This window comes from Mastigoproctus giganteus, chromosome 9, assembly GCF_048544385.1.
Source record: "Mastigoproctus giganteus isolate SK-2022 chromosome 9, ASM4854438v1, whole genome shotgun sequence".
In the NCBI taxonomy this organism is placed as follows: Eukaryota; Metazoa; Arthropoda; class Arachnida; order Uropygi; family Thelyphonidae; genus Mastigoproctus; species Mastigoproctus giganteus.
The window spans coordinates 189,532,904-189,557,191 of NC_143583.1; the positions used below are offsets into that span (position 1 = coordinate 189,532,904).

The window sequence follows — 24,288 nt, forward strand, 5'->3', positions numbered from 1 at the left end:
AGGTCTCCCACACCTCAATGATACTGCATCTGTCTTTGAAGCTCCAACCATTCAAATATTTCCTCTCTTGATAAGTTTTTTCACCATATGCTTCAATAATTACTTATGCAATCTCTGAGGCTGATTTCTTTTAAAAAATTCAAAATTTTATAGATCTTTGTTCAAAGGCAACATTCGAAAAAAACAACAATAAAAAATTACCACCAACAACAGATAAAATAAACTTTCATGCGGGTGCAACTGAAATGTTATCTAATATAAAAAAGTCTAGAATTTTATAGGTTACAAAAAAAATAAAAAGTTTTTCTTATCATATATTAATTTTTTTTTATATTCAGTATTTAGTTCTGGAATTGTTTGATTTTATCTTGTGTGTTTTTACTATAGTAATCATGTGTTACACTAAGTTGTTGTTTCTCATGACAAACAAAGATCAAGCAAACATTAAAATTTTTTTTTTTTTTTTAGCTGATGCTATATAAGCTTGCTTTCTTGCATCATGTGCCTTACTAATGCTAATGCTAATATTAAAAAAAAAATGTCACTCTTCATATGCATAACACATGTCTAAAAAATGTATCTCAATGCTACATATATTAACATGTATCACTTCCTGTGTTATTATTATTATTATTATTACTATTATTACTAGCCATATAGTGCAAGGAAGCCTGAGGCTTATGTTGCACCAGCTAAAAAAAATTTCCGAGTTACCCTGAGAGAGAGAGAGAGTCAGAAGTTAGAAGGTAATCATCAAGAAAGAGACGAATGATGATATCCAGCTCAGGACCCTCGGTGTGCCAAGCCCATGTTGTTAAACAAAGAAGGAAATACCATTAACAATAAGAATGGTTTGAAAAAACATTCAACCATTAATCAGTCATGAAAAAATTGTTTTCCAATTATTATCTTAAATATTATAAAAATTAAACTTTTGTGCTAGTATTAAACATTAATGATTTAATGATTTTTTTTTATTTTCCAGATGATATATGTGATCACCATGCACAACATCCCTCTTCAAATTCTCAACTTCCAGCACTGCAAAATTATAATGAAGGAAGTCACAATGATGAAGATCCACATTCATCTGTTAAAATTCGACGCCCACCAAATGCTTTTATGATATTTGCTCAAGAGCACCGCAGAAAGTTATCTGTTCAGCATCCAGACGAATCAAACAAGATGATCAGTACCCGTCTGGGAAATATGTGGCGAGAACTTCCTAAAGATATAAAGGACAACTACTATGTAAAATCAAAAATTGCAGATATAGAACACAAAAGAAAGTATCCAGGTATCCAAAATTATAACAATATAAATAAATAAATTTTAAAAAATAATATTAATAAATTCTGTTGACACTCCAGATAGCTACACAGGGTGATTGGTTGTGTTTTGGCACATCACTTACTTTGACCACAGTGCACTAGTTCATACGATCTTTTATATCTGTACAAGTGTGCCTTTGTGAACTGATTTGCATGTTGTGTAGGCTAAAACAATTCTATTTTTTTAGCCTACACTACTCTCGAGGGGGAACTATACTTCCTCTGCCTCATATCAATTAATACAGGCCTAACTGAGAAGCCATCAATTCCAGTCACTGACAGGTTTTGAACCCAAACTGCTCCAACAAGTAATAAAGTAATATTAAATATTAGGCTTAACTTTATGAGAAAATTAATGACCTTTATGGGAGGGTAATATTTATATTATTTTTAAATATATTGTGTGAAAGAGAATGAATACTTGAATTTAAATAAAAAATCAAACACTTGACTTCATATTTGTTTTGAAATTTTAAATAGCTTATTGGGTACTTTCCACAGGCATATTCAATATACTAAATAATGTTGCACTAATGTTGATGTTTTTGATTCAACTTTAATACAATGGATACCTATAGGATCTGAAATGTTGACATTAGTGTAATATTATTTAGTATATCGAATGTGCTTATTTGTAAGAAAAAAGAGAGCTTCAGTGTTTCTATTTTTGGTACTCAATATACCACTAAAAGTTTCAAAACAAATATGAATCAAGTCTCTAATTTTTATTTAAATCTGATTATTTTTAAAAATTTAATATAAAAGCCCTAATTGCAGTGAGAAGGGGACATATCCTTATGAACTCTCATTTGCATTCTTGGCTTTACCCTTTCATCCATTATTCCAAAAATTTGGAACAAAAAGCACTGTGTGGGTCTAATACAGTTAGTTATTTTTTTTATCGTAAAACATAATTTTTTACCTTTATAATTAAACTAGAAATTGTCTTTTATTAATTATGATTTATAACAGTTATTCCAATCCACATAACTTGATATTTCTCATACTTCATTTTTTTGCATTTATATAAGTGGATATCTTTTCATCATGACGAAAAGATATAAATCCACTTCTAAGAGACATTCAGAGAAATAGAAGGAAAGGTTGGTAGGGTTGTTAATGACAGTATGCTACTGCAACAGGATCTAGAAAAGTTGGGCAGATGGCCTGAGAAGTGTGCTTGAAATTTAACATCGATGAATGCAAAGTACTGCATATGGGTAGCAGTAACCCCAGAGAAATGTACCAACTGTGTGGTACTAAGCTCAGGGTAGTGGAGAATGAAAAAGACCTGGGGGTAATTATGCAGTCAGATATGAAGTTTTCTGAGCAGTACAGACAGGCTGCCAGAGCAGGTCATGGGGTCTTGTCAATGATATACAGGAATTTTGCGAGCAGGGATTAGGAGATGATTATTCTCTTGTATAAGGCAATGGTCAGTCCACACCTTGAGTACTGCGTACAGATCTGGAAGGCTCATTTTAGGAAGGATGGAGAGTTGCTAGAATGAGTACAGAGAAGGACAACAAGACTGGTAAGGGGAACAAAGGGGTGGTCTTACCAAGAAAGGATTAAATTCTGCAAATTGCAGCATCTGGAGACTAGGCACCTGTGAGGTGATCTGATTGAGGTGTATAAGGCCTTGAATGGATTGAGCAGGCTCAATGCTGATGGGATTCTTCCTCTTGCTCAGATTACAAACCTGAGGAGGCATAAACTCAAATTGAGAAAAGACAGTTGTCGAATAGATGTGTGGAAATTTGCCTTTAGCCAGTGGGTAGTTGACTGCTGGAACAAACGTCCATCTGTCGTTGTGGAAATTGACAACGTAAATAAATTCAAGGAAGAGGTGACAAACTTTTGGAGCAAATGGATGGGTGAAATGGGAAGGTTTTCTTTTTTTTTTATAACTTATGCTCCTTTTTTAGCATTTATTTTAGCATTAGCTTGCTAGCCACTGCTAATGCTAAAATAAATAAAATAGGCCCTCTCCCCTTCCTTTCTTTCAGGAGTCATGCAATAGATGGAAGATTAAACACTGGCTGGATACAAACAGCCAAATTTAAGCATGCATTGCTGATATGGCATAATGCCAGCTGTGAATTCTGTGAAATTCAGATGTGCATAAATTTCCACCAGGTATTATACAGGTGGTAGGTTGAATAAATTTAAAAATTTTGGACAAAATATGAAAAGGAATGTGCAAATGAAGGGATTTTTTTTTCTGATTTGGTTGATTAAGCTGTTTCAGCTTGCTTCCTTGAATCATTTTGCCATTACTAATACTAATATCTACTGGTTGAAGCATTCTAAAGCTCCAAGCTTTTTATACTAAGATATACTATTCATGGTTTAGACTTAAATGGATGTTGGACTAATTGATGAGACTAGTGGCATAGAAGGAAAAATGCATCAGATGAATATAATTATCAGGGAACACTGAAGCCTACACTAATTATAAAAGTCTTCAATCAAGTTACTGTTTCAGTGAAGTGGGATGAAAGAAAAGGGGGGGGGGGAGGGATTATGATACTGTTCACTCTGTTGGGTTGGCGCCTCCGTAGCCAGGTGGGAAGGAGCAGCAGTGCATAGCACACGCTTCTTGATTAGACCAGGGTTCGAGCCCGTCACTACGAAATACGGAGGATGCAGAAAGGTCAGGGAATGATCACTGCGTATCCGGGAGCAATATGGCCTTAGTTGCTAATGCTCCTAAAAACCAAATAACAAACAACAACATCACTCTGTTGGAGAAAAAATTACAGGTTGTCTCATAAAAATAAAGGTGTAACGTTGATATTTTATCCTCGCATCCACTGGTTCTAGGTCTATCTTCCACAAACATCATGCTGTGCTGGGAAAAAACTAGAGTGTTATTTAAGGGCAAAATTATTTATCAAATAAATTCTTTAAATAAACAAAACTGTTTATTTAAATAAGGGAAACAAATACTCTACAATACACAAGGAATCAATTCTTAAAATAATATGTTGGTTTATATTATATACATAGTTGATTGCATTTCAAGTCATCGACCGTTAGGTTATAGGATATACAAACTTCTTTGATATAACATGACATTTAAGCTATTATACATATATTTATTTTCTCTTAAATATGTCAACTCTACATGGGAATAACTTATATGTCTTTATACAGTATGTGTGCGTGTGTGAGCATACATACTGTAAAGGGCATAAGAGTTTATACTATACATGCATGGATAAAACATATTCTTGAGCTTAACAACATATTCAAACTTGTTAGTATTAGTATTAGTAGTGGAAAACAATGCAAGAAAGTAGGTACATTTCTCTGGGATTACTTCTACCCATATGCAGTACTTTGCATTTGTCAATATTAAACTTCAGTTGCCACTTCTCAGCCTATATGCCTAACTTTTCTAGATCCTGTTGTAGTAGCACACTGCCATTATTGCCATTAACAACCCTGCCAACCTTTGTGTCATCTGCATACTTGAAGGAATCTATGAATTTTTTTTTTCCCTGGCTGATGCTACATAAGCTCATACACTTGCTTTCTTGCATCACATGCCTCTACTACCTCTACTGCTACTATACATATATATACAAGAACTCCCCGACTTATGTAAGGATTGCATTCCGGGGAACACTACATAAGTCGGAATTTCCCCCATTCTTCTGCAGCACTCGCAATGTGCTCGCTGAATTGATTGAATCAAAAAAGAAATGTTCGATGAACATGTAAATAAATTATTTATTGTATTTATTCAATTTTTTATCTCATGCGCAGGAAAAATTAGAAAAGAAATGTTCAATGAACATGTAAATAAATTATTTATTGTATTTATTCAATTTTTTATCTCATGCACAGGAAAAATTAGAAAAATTAGCAATTTAAAATAATTTCAAAATTATAAAATTACAAAAAAAGAGAGGAGACAGGCCTAACGTCAGTAAGTTTTACCTCTCGATCATCGTTGCCAGAATCAACATCTTTAGCTGATAAGTACACCGCTGTGGAGGTTGAGGACTGTGGAGATTTAGTACTGGTCAGCCACTCAACCTTATGAAAGAGCATATTAATGGATGACTGGATGGTGGCTTTTTTCTTTTCATCATAGATTTCTTTGTAGCAAGCAAGCATATCATTCATCCCTCTGTTAACTTTTAATCTATATAATATTTTAATCTATATAATATCTATATAGAATATACCATAGATCACTCTTAAAGGCAAAAAAAACTACGTTTGTAGTGTAAAAGGGCATCATTTTATCAGTATCTCATATTGTGCTCCTCCTTCACAATGAGTTGGCATGTAGTAGTAGTAGTAGTAGTAGTAGTAGTGGCATGTGATGCAAGAAAGCAAGTGTATGAGCTTATTCAGCATCAGCCAAAAAAAAAAAAAAAAATCACACCATTGCCTCCAAATGCTTGTCCAGTTCCTCCTTAAATTTATTCAACCTATCAACTTCCACAACGACAGATGGAAGTTTGTTCCAGCAATTAACTACCCGCTGGCTAAAGGCAAATTTCCGCACATCTATTCTACATCTGTCTTTTCTTAATTTGAATTTATGCCCCCTTAGGTTCGTAATCTGAACGAGTGGAAGGATCCCATCAGAATTCAGCGTGCTCAACCCATTCAAGGCCTTATATGCCTCAATCAGATCACTGCGCAGGTGCCTAGTCTCCAGCCACTGCAATTTGCAGAACTTAAGCTTCTCTTTGTATGAGGATCCCTTCATTCCCCTCACGAATCTTGTTGCCCTTCTCTGTACACGCTCAAGTAAATCTACATCCTTCCTAAAATGAGGCCTCCAGACCTGTACGCAGTACTCAAGGCGTGGCCTGACCATTGCCTTATACAGAGGGATAATCACTTCCTTTTCCCTGCTAGCAAAATTCCTATATATCATTGACAAAACCCCATGACCTGCCCTGGCAGCCTGTCTGCATTGCTCAGAAAACTTCATATGTGACTGCACAATTACTCCCAGGTCTTTTTCATTTTCTACCGCCTTAAGTGTAGTACCACACAGTTGGTACGTTTCTCTGGGGTTACTTCTACCCATATGCAGTACTTTGCATTTGTCAAGGTTAAACTTCAGTTGCCACTTCTTAGCCCATCTGCCCAAATTATCTAGATCCTGTTGCAGTAGCACACTGCCATTACTGTCATTAACAACCCTGCCAACCTTTGTATCATCTGCAAACTTCGACATTAAGCCTGATATACCTTCATCAATATCATTGATAAATATACAAAACAACAGTGGACCCAACACTGAACCCTGTGGGACTCCACTAATAACATTAGTCCACGAAGAGCAGCACCCATTGATTACCACCCTCTGTCTTCTCCCACTTAACCATCCTTTTATCCATTGTAGCAACTTACCCTTAATACTATTCTGCTCCAATTTGTACAATAGTCTTCCATGCGCAACAGTGTCAAAAGCTTTCCTGAAATCCAAATATATGATATCAAAATTATTTTTTGCATCCAGTTCCTTTGTAACCACATCATAATATCCTATCAAATTTGTCAGACAAGACTTTCCCTTAACAAATCCATGCTGTGTCTGAATTATTGCTGCAGTCTTGTCTAGATGATCCTGCAATGCATCTTTAACCAGTGACTCCATTATTTTACCCGGAACAGAAGTTAAACTAACTGGTCTGTAATTACTCGTGTCACCCTTCGATCCCCCTTCATGAATTGGGGATACATTTGCACATCTCCAGTCCGTGGGAACCTCCCCTGAGTCCAAGGACGCTCTCTTAATTATGGCTAAGAGTTTGCTTAGTTGCTTTGCCAGCTCCTTTAATATAACTGGATAGATCCCATCCACCCCAGGTGCTTTTCTTATGTTTAACTTCAACAATTTCTCCTCCACTTTGCTTTCAGTTATTCAAAAATCATTAAGTATCCTGCTACAATTTGATAACTTTCTGCCATTTTCAAACCTTAATAATTCCTCATGTGTGAATGTAGATGCAAAATACTCATTCAGTTTGTTTGCTATCTGAGCAGGATCATCAACAGTCGAACCATCGATGTCAAGTGGACCAATAAGATTGTATTGCACTACCTCAAATAAGTAATGCTTCACTAAAAGGGAAGACTATTGTTACTTATTCTCAGTGGAGACTACCACCCAGACAGCACCGTTTCAAGGCTTGTTGGCCTTTCATGGCAACGGTGCCATCTGGGTGGTGATGCCCAGTGAGAATAAGTAACAATAGTCTTCTCTTTTAGTGAAGCGTTACTTATTTGAGGTAGCGAGGGAGGAGCACAATATGAGATACAGATAAAATTGTGCCCTTTTACACTACAAACATAGTTTTTTTGTCTTTAAGAGTGATCTATGGTGTATTCACACCAATTATATAGACATAGATAGATTATATAGTTAGACAATATAGATTATATTATTTATACACTTAGACCTATGATGCCTTGTTGCATTGAGTTTAACTTATACGTTAACATCATACATTAAAATGATGCCTTTTTACACTACAAATGTAGTTTTTTGCCTTTAAGAGTGATCTATGGTGTATTCACACCAATTATATAGATATAGATTATATAGTTAGATTATATTATTTATACTCTTAAACCTATGTTGCCTTGTTGTGCATCATAGGTTTGAGTTTAACTTAAACATTAACTTTTAAGAATCATACGCTGTCAGAATCCATCTTCTCAAACCTAGCCATTTCCGATGCAATTGCACGAAATGCCATTGCTCTGGTGATGAAGCGTCTTGGCTTCTCATTTGGTTCATCTTGAGCTTCGTCAGCATTTTCTTCTTTCACTATTGCTGACTGCAAGTCAATAAGTTCTTCATTAGATAATTCCTCTTCTTCCTCTATTAACTCCACGTCTTTGGTATCAACCTCCAACTGAAGTAGCTCTGCAACCTTCACAATCTTATATGTAACTTCTTCATATGATTCATCTTTTTCAAATCCTTTGAAGCCTTTTATGTGCCGTGGGCATATTTTCTTCCATGCGCCATTTAAACAACTTTTAGTAATTTCTGCCCAGGCCTTACTAATGTTTAAGTAGGTGTGGTAATGTTGTAGGATTTCCAAAAGTCTCTTAACATAAAATTTTTCTTGTCGTCTATGCAGACAAACTTGAGCAAATGTTGTGCATAAATAGTATGCTTTTAAATTCAAAATAACACCCTGATCCATAGATTGGATGAGTGAAGTTGTGTCTGGCGGTAGAAATATGACTCTCACATTCGAATGAATCATCTAGATGCGTAGGATGTCCAGGAGCATTATCTAATAGAGGAAAAATCTTGAAAGGAATGTCGTCTTTACAATATTTTTCAATCTCGGGAATGACGCAGTATCTAAACCAATCCTCAAAGAGAGATATTGTTATCCATGCTCTCTGGTTCGATCAGAAATGCACAGTTTGGGTGGCTTTATTGATGCCCTTAAATGCAAGAGGATTTCCAGAATGGTACACAAGCAGTGGTTTTAATCTGTAATCTCCCGCTGAATTAGCTCCAAGCAAGAGCGTGGCCCTATCTTTTGATGCCTTGAAACCTGGCATTGCATTTTCCTCTTTGGCAATGTATGTTTGATCCGACATTTTTTTCCAATACAGAGCAGTCTCGTTAACATTAAAAATTTGCTGCATTGAATAGCTGCTTTCATCAATAATTTTTTCAACACATCACAAAATTTCTCTGCAGCTGCAGAATCGGCATTGGTGACTTCACCACATACTTTCAATGTTGTGGAAACCAGTGCGATGCTTGAACATAATAAACCACCTGTTGCTTGCCACGAACTTGGGTTGGGGTTCGCCGTACTTATCCTTAATATCTTTATAAATACTTTTGCTTGAATGGTCATTAGACTCAGGGGCACTCTCTTGTGAATCTGATTTTCCATCCATATTATTAACAGCTGTTCCATCTTCGATATAGCACCTGAACGCTATTTTGTGATCACTGTTGATCTTAAGTGCATCGATCCTTTGACATGGTCTTTTATACGCACACTGTCCTTTAAAATAGTATTCACTGTTGAAGCAGCGAGACTTAATTCCCTTGCAATAGATGACAAATTTGTCCTGCTTTGTACTTCTTAATCATTTTCATTTTCATTTCTAAATCAATTTTGTTTCGTTTCCTGGCACTACCACCACTTTCACTTTTCGTTGGTCACTTTCCCTTCATCATTGTAATACGTAAATAGGAATGAAGAGAAGTTTCTAAAAATTTTTTTTTATATAATTGAAGATTTCAGTGAAGGTCAACACATTTCACTATTTTTCTAAAGAACATTTTTGGAGGTACTACCCGTTTATAATTATATGCACTAACAGAAAAGCCGGAAAGTGCAAACTGTTTTTATTGTTTTATGGTTGTGACCTCCAAAAATGTTCTTTAGAAAAATAACACAAAGGCATTCAAAATTGATTCTTATATCGGGAACATATGATAACAATGAAAGGATAGTGCAATTTCCATTATAAATATGATCTTTTAGAGAGATAAATAGCTTAGTAATATAACGAAATTTTCAACTTCCAAGGACTTGGAACGAATTACAAAAAAAAAAAAAAAAAAAAAAAACTGTGTTATTGGGTTCACATTACGATATTTTCACAATATCTCCATTCATTCCTATGGGACATAAAATACATTTCCACGATTTTTTTAAGTTTGCACGGGCCGGCAGAAACTTACATAAAGTCAAAATTCTATAAGTCGTGTATTACGTTAGTCGGGGAGTTCCTGTATAGTCGAATTTAAGTGACATCCTTAATACATATGCAGGGCTTCAGAAAAACATCCTGTCCTACCACTAATCAAAATTACAACAGTGCCATCTGTCTAAATTATATGTAAAAAACAATAGTAACTCATTTAACACTATCTGGAAATATTTTGAGAGTGACTTTGGATTCTAACTACATCATAACTAGATTTTTCCTAAAACTCTTACTAAGAAGTAAGATCGAAGTGCTGCTACTTAGTATAGATGGAACTATGCTTACTTGGAGTAGATCAGGCATCTGATGTGTGTTGGGACAAGTTCTCCCATCTCTGTCCACATGATGCACTGACTATAGCCACTCTATGGCAATGCATCCTGTACCAATGAATGGATTGCTACCTGCTACTGTTGCGAGTTTCTTATGTATGTTGCTTACTATAATAAGGGAGTATTCAATTTCAGTATTTAAATCATTTGAGGGTTTTGATTTTGTAAAAGAGAAAGAGGAAAATAAAAGAGGGGATATATTAGGCACTGCAACGTTACTAAGGAGGTTAGGCATGCTAAAGCAGAATATGAGAAAACTTTGGCTAAGAATCAATTAAAGTAGCAAAAAATGTTCTTGCTTATTTTAGCACAGGAAGGAAAGGGATGAATTACATTGTTCTATTAAAAGGAAAGGGATGAACTGTTGGATATGAGTGGCATAACTATTGATGATTCTGTTCAAGTTACTGGCAATCTGAATAAATATTTTGAATCTACATTTACACTTGAAGAGGTTTTTAGGGATGGGCTTTCAGAAGTATACCTGATTCTAACTGGAAGTTGATTTTATGATAACTGAAAGGAAACTGGAACAGAAATTGTTGCGGCTAAAAGTAAAAAAGTAGCCAGAAAAATAGGTAAGCCTTTAAGACCTTTAGTGACAATTATGAAAACACCAGTGGATTTGAGTGGTGTCACTGCAGATCCACCTTTTGGACAGTAAATGGTGAATCAAACATAGACATAATTCTTACAATCTCAATTGGCACTAGATTTGTCTGTGGATGGAAAGTTAAATCTGACTGGGTATTGAGTGATCATCGTGCGATATTTTATAAAATCAATACACATAGGGAAAACAGTGTTGGCTTGAATCAATTACGCCACTTTGCTGTTAAGCATGCAAACTGGGATAACTTTGAGAGAAATCTTCAGCAGGCCATGATTGCAATCTCTGAGTTATCTAACATGACAGGTGAGAACTCTGTGGGATTTTTCAAAAACTTATCTAAGATGTGTGTGTGTAGCTGCTATGAAACGGAAACAGATAAAACATAGACCAGTTAAGTGGTGGACACCTCAGCTTATTCTATTGAAAAAACAGGTTAATAAAGCCAGGAAGCAATTCAGTAGAGCAAACCTGGGGAAAGTTATTCGATTAAAGAAAGACTATCAAAGTCTTCGCAACTTTTCTGAGCAGTGCAGATGGTCTGCAAGAGTAGCTAATGGTGTCTTGTCAATGATATACAGGAATTTTTCTAGCAGGGATAAGGAGGTGATTATCCCCTTGTATAAGGCAATAGTCAGACCACACCGTGAGCTCTGTATACAGTACTCAAGGTGTGGTCTGGAGACCTCATTTTAAGAAGGATGTAGAGCTGTTGGAACAAGCACAGAGAAGGGCAACAAGATTAGTGAATGGAACAATGGGTTGCTCTTACGAAGAAAGGCTTAAGTTTTGCAAATTACAGGGTCTGGAGACCAGGCATCTTGAGGTGATCTGATTCAGGTGTATAAAGCCTTGAATGGTTTGAGTATACTCAATGCTGATGGGATTCTTCCTCTTGCTCAGAATAATCGCCTGAGAGGGCATAAATTCAAATTAGCATTAGCATTACCATTACCATTAGCATTAGTAGAGGCATTTGATGCAAGAAAGCAAGCTTATGCAGCATCAGCTAAAAAAAAAAATAAAGTAAAATAAATAAATAAAAAATAACCACTTCCACTTCACCCCTCTGTTCGTTCGAAATACCTGTCTAGCTGAGCCTTAAACTTATTTAGGCTATCAACTTCCACGACAAGGGATGGAAGTCTGAAGTCTGTCCACCTACCAACCACCCGCTGGCTAAACGCAAATTTCCGCACATCTATCCTACATCTGTCTTTCCTCAATTTGAACTTATGCCCTCTCAGGTGATTATTCTGAGCAAGAGGAAGAATCCCATCAGCATTGAGCATGCTCAAACCATCCAAGGCTTTGTACACCTCTATCAGATCACCTCGCTGGTGCCTAGTCTCCAGACACTGTAATTCGCAAAACTTAAGCCTTTCTTCGTAAGAGCACCCCTTTGTCCCATTCACTAATCTTGTTGCTCTTCTCTGTACTCGTTCCAGCAGCTCTACATAATTCTTGAAATGAGGCCTCCAGGCCTGTATACAGTACTCTAGGTGTGGCCTGACCATTGCCTTATACAAGGGAATAATCACCTCCTTAACCCTGCTAGAAAAATTCCTATATATCATTGACAATACACCATGAGCTACTCTTGCAGCCCATCTGCACTGCTCAGAGAACTTCATATCTGCCTGCATAACCACCCCCAGGTCCCTTTCATTCTCTATCACTGTCAGTGTAGTACCACAGAGTTGATACGTTGCTCTGATATGTAGTACTTTACATTTGTCAATTTTAAACTTCATTTGCCACCTCTCAGCCCATCTGCTCAACCTTTCCAGATCCTGTTGCAGCAGCATAGTGTCAGTAGTGTCCTTGACAACCCTGCCAACCTTCGTATCGTCTGCAAACTTGGACATTAAGCTTGATATACCATCATCAATATCATTTATAAATACAGAGAACAATAAAGGACCCAACACTGAACCCTGAGGGACTCCACTAATAACATTAGTCCATGATGAGCAGTGTCCATTGATTACCACTCTCTGTCTTCTCCCCCTCAACCACCCCTTTATCCATAGCAGCAATTTGCCTCCAATGCCACACTGCTCCAATTTGTGCAGCAGTCTTCCATGTGCAACAGTATCAAAAGCCTTTCTAAGATCCAAGTATATAATATCAAAGTTATTCCCTGCATCCAGTTCTTTTGTGACGGCATCATAGTATCCAATCAAATTGGTCAGGCAAGACTTCCCCTTAACAAAACCATGCTGTGTCCAAGCTATAACTGAAGTCTTGTCTAGATGATCCTGCAGTGCTTCTTTAACCAGTGCCTCCATTAATTTTCTGGGAACAGTAGTTAAACTCACAGGTCTATAATTACTTGTGTCAGCCTTTGATCCTCCCTTGTGAATTGGGGTCACATTTGCACATCTCCAGTACATGGGTACCTCCCCTGAGTCCAAGGAAGCTCTCATAATTATGGCTAAGGGTTTGCTTACTTCCTTTGCTGCCTCCTTTAATATAACTGGATAGATCCCATCCACCCCAGGTGCCTTACTTGTGTTTATCTTCAACAATTTCTCCTCCACTTTACTCTCAGTTATTACAAGATTCTCAGGCTTACTGCTAGAGTTGAATACACCTCTGGCATTCCCCTCGCTGAATAACTCCTCATGTGTGAATGTCGATGCAAAATATTCATTTAGTTTGTTAGCTACCTGAGCAGGGTCATCAACAGTTGACCCATCGATATCAAGTGGACCAATCTGATTCATCCCCTTCCTTCTAGAGTTTACATAAGTAAAGAACTCTTTGCTGTTTTTCTTCGCATCCCTTGCCAAGGATCTCTCGTAATCTGCCTTTGCCTGCCTAACCTCCTTTGTAACTTGGTTACAGATCAACTTGTATATATCATAGGCTTCTGTGTCACGTGTTAATTTGTATGTATCCCATGCATTTTTCTTCTCTGCCATATGCCTCATTAGTTCATCTGACATCCATTTAGGCCTAAACCTTGAACAATATTTCTTAGTTGGTATGTAAAGCCTAGTAGCTTGCAGGATAAGTTCTTTGAATGCTTCCCATTTTGAATTTGCTGTTGGTAACATCATCAGTTGATTCCACTGTATAGAATTTAAATACTGTCTCAGTCCATCGTAGTCGCCTTTACGAAAGCAATACCCCTTCCCTTTATCCCTAATGGTAGTTACCTCTTTGAGTAACTCCCACTTCAGAACACTGTGATCACTGCCACCTAGTGGTTCATTTATCTGCAGATTCTTAATGCATGAAGAATCACTACTGATAATCAAATCAAGAGTATTACTCCCTCTAGTTGCCTCCCGAACATGCTGATGTAGAAAACAATCATCCAATAAATCCACAAAAGCCTTGCTAGTGTGTGAGTGACCAGCCCCAAATTCCAGTCAATATCTGGGAAATTAAAATCCCCCATTATAAGACTCTCTGATTTACTGGCCCACTCTATTTCTCTGTACAGTTTATTATTATACTCATCAGAGTCATTAGGCCTATAGCACACTCCTACTCTCAATTTTGATCTCCCAATGCTTATGTCACACCAAACTGACTCGACACTGCACTGTCCAGTGATGTCGACTGGCTTCACTTCCTTGGATTTTATGTGTTTCTTAACTAATAGCATAACCCCTCCTCCCTTCCTATCCTGTCTATCCTTTCTGTAGACATTGTACTCCCCAAATTCCAGTTCTGCATTCCTTATATCTGTGTGACATCACGTCTCTGAAATCCCAACAATATCTGCCTTTGATGTTTTGAGCAATAACTCAAATTCAACAAATTTATTTACTAAACTCCTAGCATTGGTGTACACGCAAGTATACATGCACCTGCTCTTCCTCTTAGCCACCCTAACACAACCCATGTGTTTACTTGTACCCCCATGATTCCCAGCAGTCTCTGTAATATCCTGCATCTTATTTTCCAGGCTGCTGCTCATTCCAATAGAAGCAGTGCAAGAATCACTTTCTCCTCTGCCAGTGACTACTGTTAATCTGTTAGTCCTTGTATCCCCCCAATCTAGCAGTTTTCCGACCCACCTAACACTGCCTCGATAGCATCAGCAAACATTCTTGCACCCTTTCTATTTAAGTGTATCCCATCCCTGTAGAAGCAGTCTCTCCTGTTAACAAGTACAGACCAGGCTGAAAAAAATTCTACCCCTTGAGCCCTGCACAATCTTTCCAGGGCCGAATTGATCGACAGGGCTCTCATTATATACTCCCTCCTATCGTGTCTGGGCAGAATTGCAGACACTTTCAAATTCAACCCTAATTCATGGCTTTTTTTCATCAGTGACCTGTACTTGTTAAGTAATTTCGCCGGTCTCCTACTCTTAATATCATTAGTGCCAACGTGTACAACTATATCACCTTTTGTGCCCTTAAAAGATGATATCCGCTCTACAACGTCATCAACCTTTGCCCCTGGCAGACATACCCTGGTCCTGTTCCACCTATCCTTTTTACAAAGCATGTTTCCCGTTTCCCTGACAATAGAGTCACCAACAACTACTAGTTCCTTTGGGACCAGCGCATTCTGCCTTGGGGGTTGCTGCTGTGTTGCGCGATGACCAAGTGCAAGCTCTGGCATTGGTGTGGGCAGCTGAGAGCTTGATGGGCCCCTCACTTGTAATCCTTCGAGGGCATCCACCCTGTCCTTCAAGCTCTCATATAGGCCCATAACAACGCTGAGTTGTCGCCTGATTTCCTTACACTCCTTGCATCGCGCACATACAAAGACATCCCCCATGGCAGTATCATGTCCCATACCTGACTGCTTCGCAAACATCAAGCAAATAGTGCATCTTAAAAGGCTGTGATTCAGAGGGCAACTGCCCCCCTCAGTTCTCTGAGCCACAGCATTCCCATTAGCTTGAGCCTTTTGCTCATTAAGGAAAGAAGGTTGTAGGATAGATGTGCGGAAGTTTGCCTTTAGCCAGCGGGTGGTTGATTGCTGGAACAAACTTCCCTCTTTCATTGTAGAAGTTGATAGCTTAAATAGATTCAAGGCAGAACTTGACAAACATTTGGAGGGAGTGGATGGGTGAAATAAGGTTTTTTTTTGTTTTTTGGCTGATGCCAGATAAGCTTGCATCATGTGCCTTTGCTAATGCTAATGTAACAAGTATGTCCATGCTATCACTAAACAGAAATATGACTGCTGGAAATGTTGGTGAAAACAGCAGGAAATAATGACCCTTTGGGATTGGTTTATAACATTTGTACTGGCAAATTCAGAGCACCTGTTGATGTTATTTATTCTTTTGGCAAGGGCACCACTGGGACGTGTAGTTGCGAAGATTCCATGAGTGCAACCTTAGAGCACCTTATAGGTAATGATAACATGGCTGATAACCCATGTGTTAATCTAGAACATCATCATATGCATGCATTGAATGAGTGGTATGGTAATGACATTGAAGAATTACCCTTTACCCATGATGAACTTTTCACTATTGTTAAGTCCATTAAAAATAAATGTCCAGGTATGGACATACTGGAGGGAGAGGTAATCAAAAAGTTCTCTAATCTTTATTTGAATGAGTTGTTACAAGTTTTTAATAACTGTCTAAGGGATGGCGTATTTCCATCTCCCTGGAAGGATGCACTGCTCAAGATTATCCTAAAATCTTCAACAAAGCCAATCAGTTCACCTGCTTCATATAGACCTATTGCACTGCTTCCTGGTCTTGGTAAAGTTTATGAGAAGCTTTGCCATGTGGATTGCTATCTATCAAAGAAGTAATATTGGCTTTTCTAACAAACAATGTAGTTTCACTCCTGGTGTAGGTACTGACGATGCACTTCACTTTTAAGTTCGCAATGTTCGGGAATTGAATTATAAATATACCTTGGGAATTTTTGTAGATTTTGCTGGTGCCTTTGATTACATTAGTTGGGACAGTGTACTGATGATGTTGCGCATGGCTATATGTTCGTTTAATATTTTCTCTATAACTAAAGATTACTTTAGGGATCGCACAGTAACAGTTAAGTCGAATTTTGGATCAGTTATGCGTCGTGTGACGAGGCTGTCCACAGGTCTTTGGTCCTTTAATATGGAACTTGGTTTTGGAAGATTGGCTCAAAAGAGACTTTGACCACTCACACAACAGCTTATGCAGATGATATGGTAATACTTGTGCACAGAAACTCCAGAAAGGAGCCTGAAATGAGGTCTGATTGCATATTGAAAGAATTAAGAAAGAATTGTAATTTATCTCTAATGGTGTAAATCTCTACATCCAAAACTAAAATCATGATGTTGAAGGGTAAATTGACTCTTAGTAGACCTCCACTCGTAAGGTTGAATGGTATTTCTTACAGCAGGCACTAATGATTAAATATTTGGGAATATATATTGCTAGTGGCTTGAACTTTATCTCGCATATTAACTATATATCAGAGAAGGTGAAGAAATTTATTGCAATGGTCTCAAGAATAACGCGGGTGGAATGGGGGATAAAGGGGAAAGTACTCCATTTGATTTATGATTGTATTTTTCTGTCGATTATAATGTATAGTGCCTCAATCTGAGTTGGCCATACAATCAAAGTAAGCATCACCAGAAAGCTCTATTCTATACATTGAGTTATGTTACTCAAAATGGTTATGACCTGCAGAACGGTTTCCACAAAAGCTTTGCAAGCATTTGCTGGCAAAATGCCACTTGATTTGCAGTTAGTGTTTAGAAGCCTATCATTATATTTGAGAAGAGGTATAAAATCTGAGTTGCTGAGCATCGAAATTAATGCTTTAAATTACTTGAGAAAGGAAAAGAGGATTTGGGAGCTCCTTTTACAAAAATAGCATTACAGATGGAATTGTTCAGAAAAAGGTAGAATCAATTTTTTCACTTATGTTAATGGTGTGAATTATATTAAACTGATCTGGTTAGTACCAAATCTATGTTGTACATTCTTACTAACAGGTCACACATCATTTTTCACTAAACTAAATAGTCTTGGAATCGCAGCAAGATGCAACTGTACGTGTCGTGATCTGGAAACATGTTGTGTTTAATTGTTTGGAATATGCTGATTTGCGTTTTAATTTACTGAATAATTTTGATAGTGTAACTTGTCTGGTGGATGGGATTGAGCCAGTACTTATTAAAACAAGGGAAAATTTTATTGCCTTTCAAAATTCTGTGAGAAGGAATATAGTTTTCCAATTGGAAGAGTTAAGGTTGAATAATGGATGAATTAGTGGACTGTAGAACTCAAAGAACTTATCTTGGAAGCTACTAGGCTTTGCATACCAACTAAGAAATATTGTTCAAGGTTTAGGCCTAAATGGATGTCAGATGAACTAATAAGACATATGGCAGAGAAGAAAAATGCATGGGATACATATAAATTAACACGTAACACAGAAGCCTATGATAGATATAAGCTGGTCTGTAACCAAGTCACAAAGGAGGTTAGGCGGGCAAAGGCAGATTATGAGAAATCTTTGGCAAAGGATGCAAAGAAAAACAGCAAAGAGTTTTTTAATTATGTAAACGCTAGAAGGAAGGGGATGAATCAGATTGGTCCACTTGATATCGATGGTTCAACTGTTGATGATCCTGCTCAGGTAGTTAACAAACTAAATGAATATTTTGCATCGACATTCACACATGAGGAGTTATTCAGTGAGGGGAATGCCAGAGGTGTATTCAACATTGGCAGTAAGCTAGATAATCTTGTAATAACTGAGAGGAAAGTGGAAGATAAACTGTTGAAGATAAACACAAGAAAGGCACCTGGGATCTATCCAGTTATATTAAAGGAGGCAGCAAAGGAAGTAAGCAAACCCTTAGCCATAATTCTGAGAGCTTCCTTGGACTCAGGGGAGGTACCCATAGACTGGAGATGTGCAAATGTAACCCCAATTCACAAAGGAGGATCAAAGGCTGACACAAGTAATTATAGACCTGTGAGTTTAACTTCTGTTCCAGGAAAATTAATGGAGGCACTGGTTAAAGAAGGACTGAAGGATCATCTAGACAAGACTTCAGTTATAGCTCAGACACAGCATGGTTTTGTTAAGGGGAAGCCTTGCCTGACCAATTTGATTGGATACTGTGATGCAGTCACAAACACCTACAAGGAACTCCAGAAAGTAGCAATCTTGAACACCTCTAGGATAGTCAGAGAGATCCTCGACCAACAGTAACACCAGACATAACAACAACCACCCTGTGTACTTGGTAGCAATACCCGTCACGAGGTGGAACCCCCAATCAGGGGAGAAATAATATAAGAGCAACAATAATAATAATAACAATAATAAGATAAATGATCTTATCTATAAATCTTAGTATTGTTAAAAAAGCCTATGGGGCAACTGATTCGTTTTTTGTAAGAAATAAGACAAAACTGTTCAGAAGGATTGAAGTATACTAAGTTTATTTCCCTCCACTAGAGATTTATGTGGTGATCATCATTCAAGGAATTGGCAATGCAAGAGGTTGCAGCTGTTTGTGCAATGCAGCATTTGATGAACTAGAAAGAGTGTAGTGCACTCTAAGAAGTAAAAATGTGAATAGGATTTCCAGTCAATGAGAAAAGGTCATTAATACATATAAGGAAAACAGCGGTGAAAACACAGAAACTTGAGTAACTCCAGCAGTGGTTGAGAAGTTAAAAAACAAAGCTATCTGATAACACAGGCATTAACAGTCAGAGAGAAAACCACTGAAAAATTAGGAATGCAAACCAAAACTGGGAAGCTTGCTCAGAAGACCTTTAAGCCAAATTGGAGGCTTGAAGTGGTGAAACCCATGTTTAGTCTCTAGAGCAAAGTTTCCGGCATCCCCCTTTCCCCATACTTCTCCTTCAACCCATGCATGGTACTAAGTACTATAGGTTTTGATACCTTTCGTGTTTGGGGTTCTCATAAAAAAAAAAAAAAAAAAAAACATAACTTAGACACATTGAGCCTAAGCCACACTGAGAAGAACTGCTTGTTTTCCACACAATCTGTTTTCAGAGATGAGTAACATAAACTGAGACATTCAGTGGATTGACATGGACAGAATCCATATTGGAAATTTTTAATCACATGGAAGATTGCAAGAGTCAGCAATTGTTGGATTTCCCCATTACTCTGGAAGAATTAGGGGCAAATGCAAATAGGATGATAACTGGGAGGGAGAGATTTGCTGCGTGTTTTGGGAATCATCTGGATATGAGGAAAGTAACATAATCATCTTTCGAAAAAAATTCTCTCTTGAAAAAATGAAACACCTATGAAACATCTAAAGCAAGTTTCTAAGTTTCTTTTAACAACAAACATTGTAATCACAATGCATAACATGGAATAAACTACAGTTGAGTCATTAATGCTACTTAGAAAAAAAAAAAAAAACAAGCACTGAAATTAAAATATTAAAAGTTAAACTTTGATTAAAAATTCAAATACTGTATTAGTATGAGCAAAATTATGCATGGAAGCAAAGCTTATAAAGCATCAGCCAAAAAAAAAAAGTATTTAAATGTAGTCAGTGGTGGTGACAGGTAAAGGGGCAATAGTACCCCTTCCCTTTGATCAAAATAATGTGGATTTTTTACTGATTAAATGATGATTAAAGCTTAAAGATTCCCTGGAGTTCCCCTCCCTTTTCCCCTTTAGAAAACTGTGATTTCCAGAATATTACTTTAGTTCCCTCCTTTAGATTACTACTGAATGTAGCTGTTAAAACTTACATACAGAGTCTAGAAAACAAAAAAAGACAAAACTTGTATGTTTCTAATTTTTGATACTTGATTCCATGAATGTGTTTTGCGTGCATAAAATGGTGAGTGATATCACCTTCACTGCTATGTGGTATGTTAATATAAAATTGTTGCATTTTGCACAAAATCCAAAAAAGTAAACCTACATCCATTTTCTGATTTCAAAATACTGGGGATCATAACTTCGGCATATATATATCCTTAAATTCTTGAAAAGAATACTTTCTTTTTCAGGAAATCCATATTAAAAGTCTGTTCATAGCAATTCTAAAATAGACTCAGATATTTCATTTCACATTGATCATTCAAATACCATTCTGTTCTGTTCTGTTTGATAAGTCTGAAAATGTGTTTAAATTCTGCAATAAAATGAGAAACAACAAGGATGAATTAAACAATTTTAGATATGCTATTATACTTCAAAATTCTATCTATTCCACATACATTGACTAAACCTCGGCCATTCTGCATTAAAATCTTTTAATTGCATTAATGATTGAAATATCAACTATCCAAAGGGTTATGAAATGTTTTTGAACTTCTCTGCTTATGAAAGTATAAAAAAATTGTACTACTCTTGTCACATTCATTTTCTAAATTTCTATGGCATGATTGATGTTCTTATTTTTGCAACAGTCTCAGGGATGTAACTGTCTGTTTTGTAAAAAAAAAGTCTACTGTTTCATAAATTGAGTGTTGCACACTAGAAAAATAATATTTACAGAAAATAAATCAATCTTGAAATAAATTGTATCTTCCAATATCAAATAACAGAAGGACACAGAATATGTAGAGATGCTGCTATTGTTTAACAGTGGAAATAAAACCATGCAGTAACTCATATCCTTGGTATAATTGGTACTCTATGCCGAAAGATGAGCAAAACCATATAACAGTAGCTTTGAAGGCCATATCAAGAAATTGACAAGTCCATATTTTAAAAATATATATCAAACATCTGGAATCCAAAAGAAAAGAAAAGAAAAGGAAAAAAAAATGTAAACTTTCCAAAAAAGAATGCATGATTTTCAGAATTCTGAGAAAACTAGAAAAGTTGACAAGTGTACCAATCAGTTGTTATTAATCCACTAAAGTTATTATTTTTTAATTTTATTCCACTATTAATAATAAACAGTTCATTTTTAATTATGCAGAGAGTGTGATTCTTTGTCATAAAAAAATATTTCAACTAGTACTTAATATTTATACACATAGCTGTAAATACCTAAAATATGCAACTGGAATTTTTCAGATTATGTTTATAATCCAAAGGAAGCAAGAAAACGCAAAGAAGAGGGAAAACTCATCAAAATGGTAACTAAAGGAGCCAGTCATGCAAGGAATAAATCAGCTGCTATTTCAAATTCTACATCTGTTAGTCAGCAACAAAAGCAAGAACTACAATACGAGATGCAGCAAGTGGTACTTCAGATACTCCCTCAATCTGGAAATTCAAATTCACAAGCATCAAACACCTTGCTAATGAAGCCTACTGTAAGTGATATTTCACTGCACTTATTACACCGGTTTAAATAGATTTTAAACTTTTGTTTTTTTCTTTCAAAACATGGTACATCTCATGGATTTTAATGAGGAAAGTCCAAATTTGAAATCAGATATTTCCTAGCACCCACAGATTTAAGAGGAATGCAGGTTATAGTTATTGAAATTTTTAATGAAATTTTAATGAGTACATAAGTCCCTGACTTACATAGTAGTAGTGGTAATGGAAGCACGTGATGCAACAAGAAAGCAAGCATATGAGCTTATGCAGCATCAGCTAAAATAAAAAAAAATAATAATAAAAAATTTCACACATTCATTCTCTCTAAAAGTTTGTCCAGTTCCTCCTTGAATTTATTCAAGCTATCAACTTCTAAAACAGCAGATGGAAGTTTGCTCCAGCAATTAACCACCCGCTGGCTAAAGGCAAATTTCCGCACATCTATTCTACAACTGTCTTTTTTCAAATTGAATTTATGCCCTCTCGGGTTCGTAATCTGAGTAAGCGGAAGAATCCCATCAGAATTCAGCATGCTCAACCCATTCAAGCCCTTATACACCTCAGTCAGATCACCTCTTAGGTTCCTAGTCTCCAGTCGCTGCAATTTGCAGAACTTAAGCCTTTCTTGGTAAGAGAAACCCTTCCTTCCCCACACCATCTTGTTGCCCTTCTCTGTACATTCTCAAGCAACCCTACATCCTTCCTAAAATGAGGCCTCTGGACCTGTATGCAGTACTCAAGGCGTGGCTTGACCATTGCCTTATACAAAAGAATAATAACCTCCTTTTCCCTACTAGCAAAACTCCTGTATATCACTGACAATAAATAGCCCATGACCTGCTCTGGCAGCCTGTCTACATATTTCAGAAAATTTCGAATCTGACTGCACAATTATTCCCAGGTCTTTTTCATTTTCTACCACTCTAAGTGTAGTATCACACAGTTAGTACGTTTCTCTGGGATTACTTTTACACATATGCAGTACTTTGCATTTGTCAATGTTAAACTTCAGTTGCCATTTCTCAGCCCATCTGCCCAAATTTTCTAGATCCTGTTGCAGTAGCACACTGCCATTACTGTCATTAACAACCCTGGCAACTGTTGTATCATCTGCAAACTTCGACATTAAGCCTGATATACCTTCATCAATATCATTGATAAATATACAAAACAACAGTGGGCCCAACACCGAACTCTGGGAGACTCCACTAACATTAGTCCATGAAGAGCAGTGCCCATTGATTACACTCTCTGTCTTCTCTCACTCAACCAACCACCCTTTTATCCACTGTAGCAACTCACCCTTAATACCATACTGCTCCAATTTGTACAGTGGTATTTCCAATTTGTCTAGTAGTCTTTCCAAGTAGTCTTGCTCCAATTTGTACAAAATCTTTCCTGAAATTCAAGTATATGATATCAAGATTATTTTTTTGCATCTAGTTCCTTTGTAACCATATCATAGTATCCAATTGAATTTGTCAGGCAAGTCTTTCCCTTAACAAACTATTACTGCAGTCTTGTCTAGATGATCCTGCAATGCATCTTTAACCAGTGACTTCATTATTTTCCCTGGAACAGAAGTTAAACTAACTGGTCTGTAATTACTTGTGTCACCCTTAGATTCCCCTTTGTGAATTGGGGATACATTAGCACCACTGCAGTCTGTGGAGAAATCCCCTGAGTCCAAGGATGCTTTCATAATTATGGCTAAGGGTTTGCTTATTTCCTTTGCTGCCTCCTTTAATATAACTGGATAGATCCCATCCATCCCAAGTGCCTTTCTTATGTTTAACTTCAACAATTTCTCCTCCACTTTGCTCTAAGTTATTACAAAATCATTAAGCACCCTGTTACAGTTTAATAAACTTCTGGCATTTTCCTCCCTTAATAACTCCTCATGTGTGAATGTAGATTCAAAATACTCATTGAGATTATCAGCTATCTGAGCAGCTATCAGTTGCTGTGTGGTCCATTAAGCTGTTATTTTTGATTTGATTGACAAGTTCTGCACACATTACTGTCAACGTGGAAAATCTTCTTCATGCAGGTCATGCAAC

The 24,288-nt window shown here is 36.9% G+C and overlaps 1 protein-coding gene across 2 annotated transcripts in view; it reads right to left on the minus strand.

The window, feature by feature from the left end:
- Positions 1-1,107: 1,107 nt before the first annotated feature.
- The window catches only part of LOC150080966 (guided entry of tail-anchored proteins factor 1-like), a 129,430-nt gene continuing 106,249 nt past the window's right edge, over positions 1,108-24,288 (minus strand). Inside the window, exon 5 of one of the 2 annotated variants that reach the window (XM_090381157.1) lies at positions 1,108-1,225. In XM_090381157.1, the coding sequence (XP_090237283.1) occupies positions 1,161-1,225 (65 nt within the window). In that variant the 3' untranslated portion in view covers positions 1,108-1,160. The remainder of the gene's footprint in view (positions 1,226-24,288) is intronic. The other variant, XM_090381156.1, reaches the window with a different exon arrangement.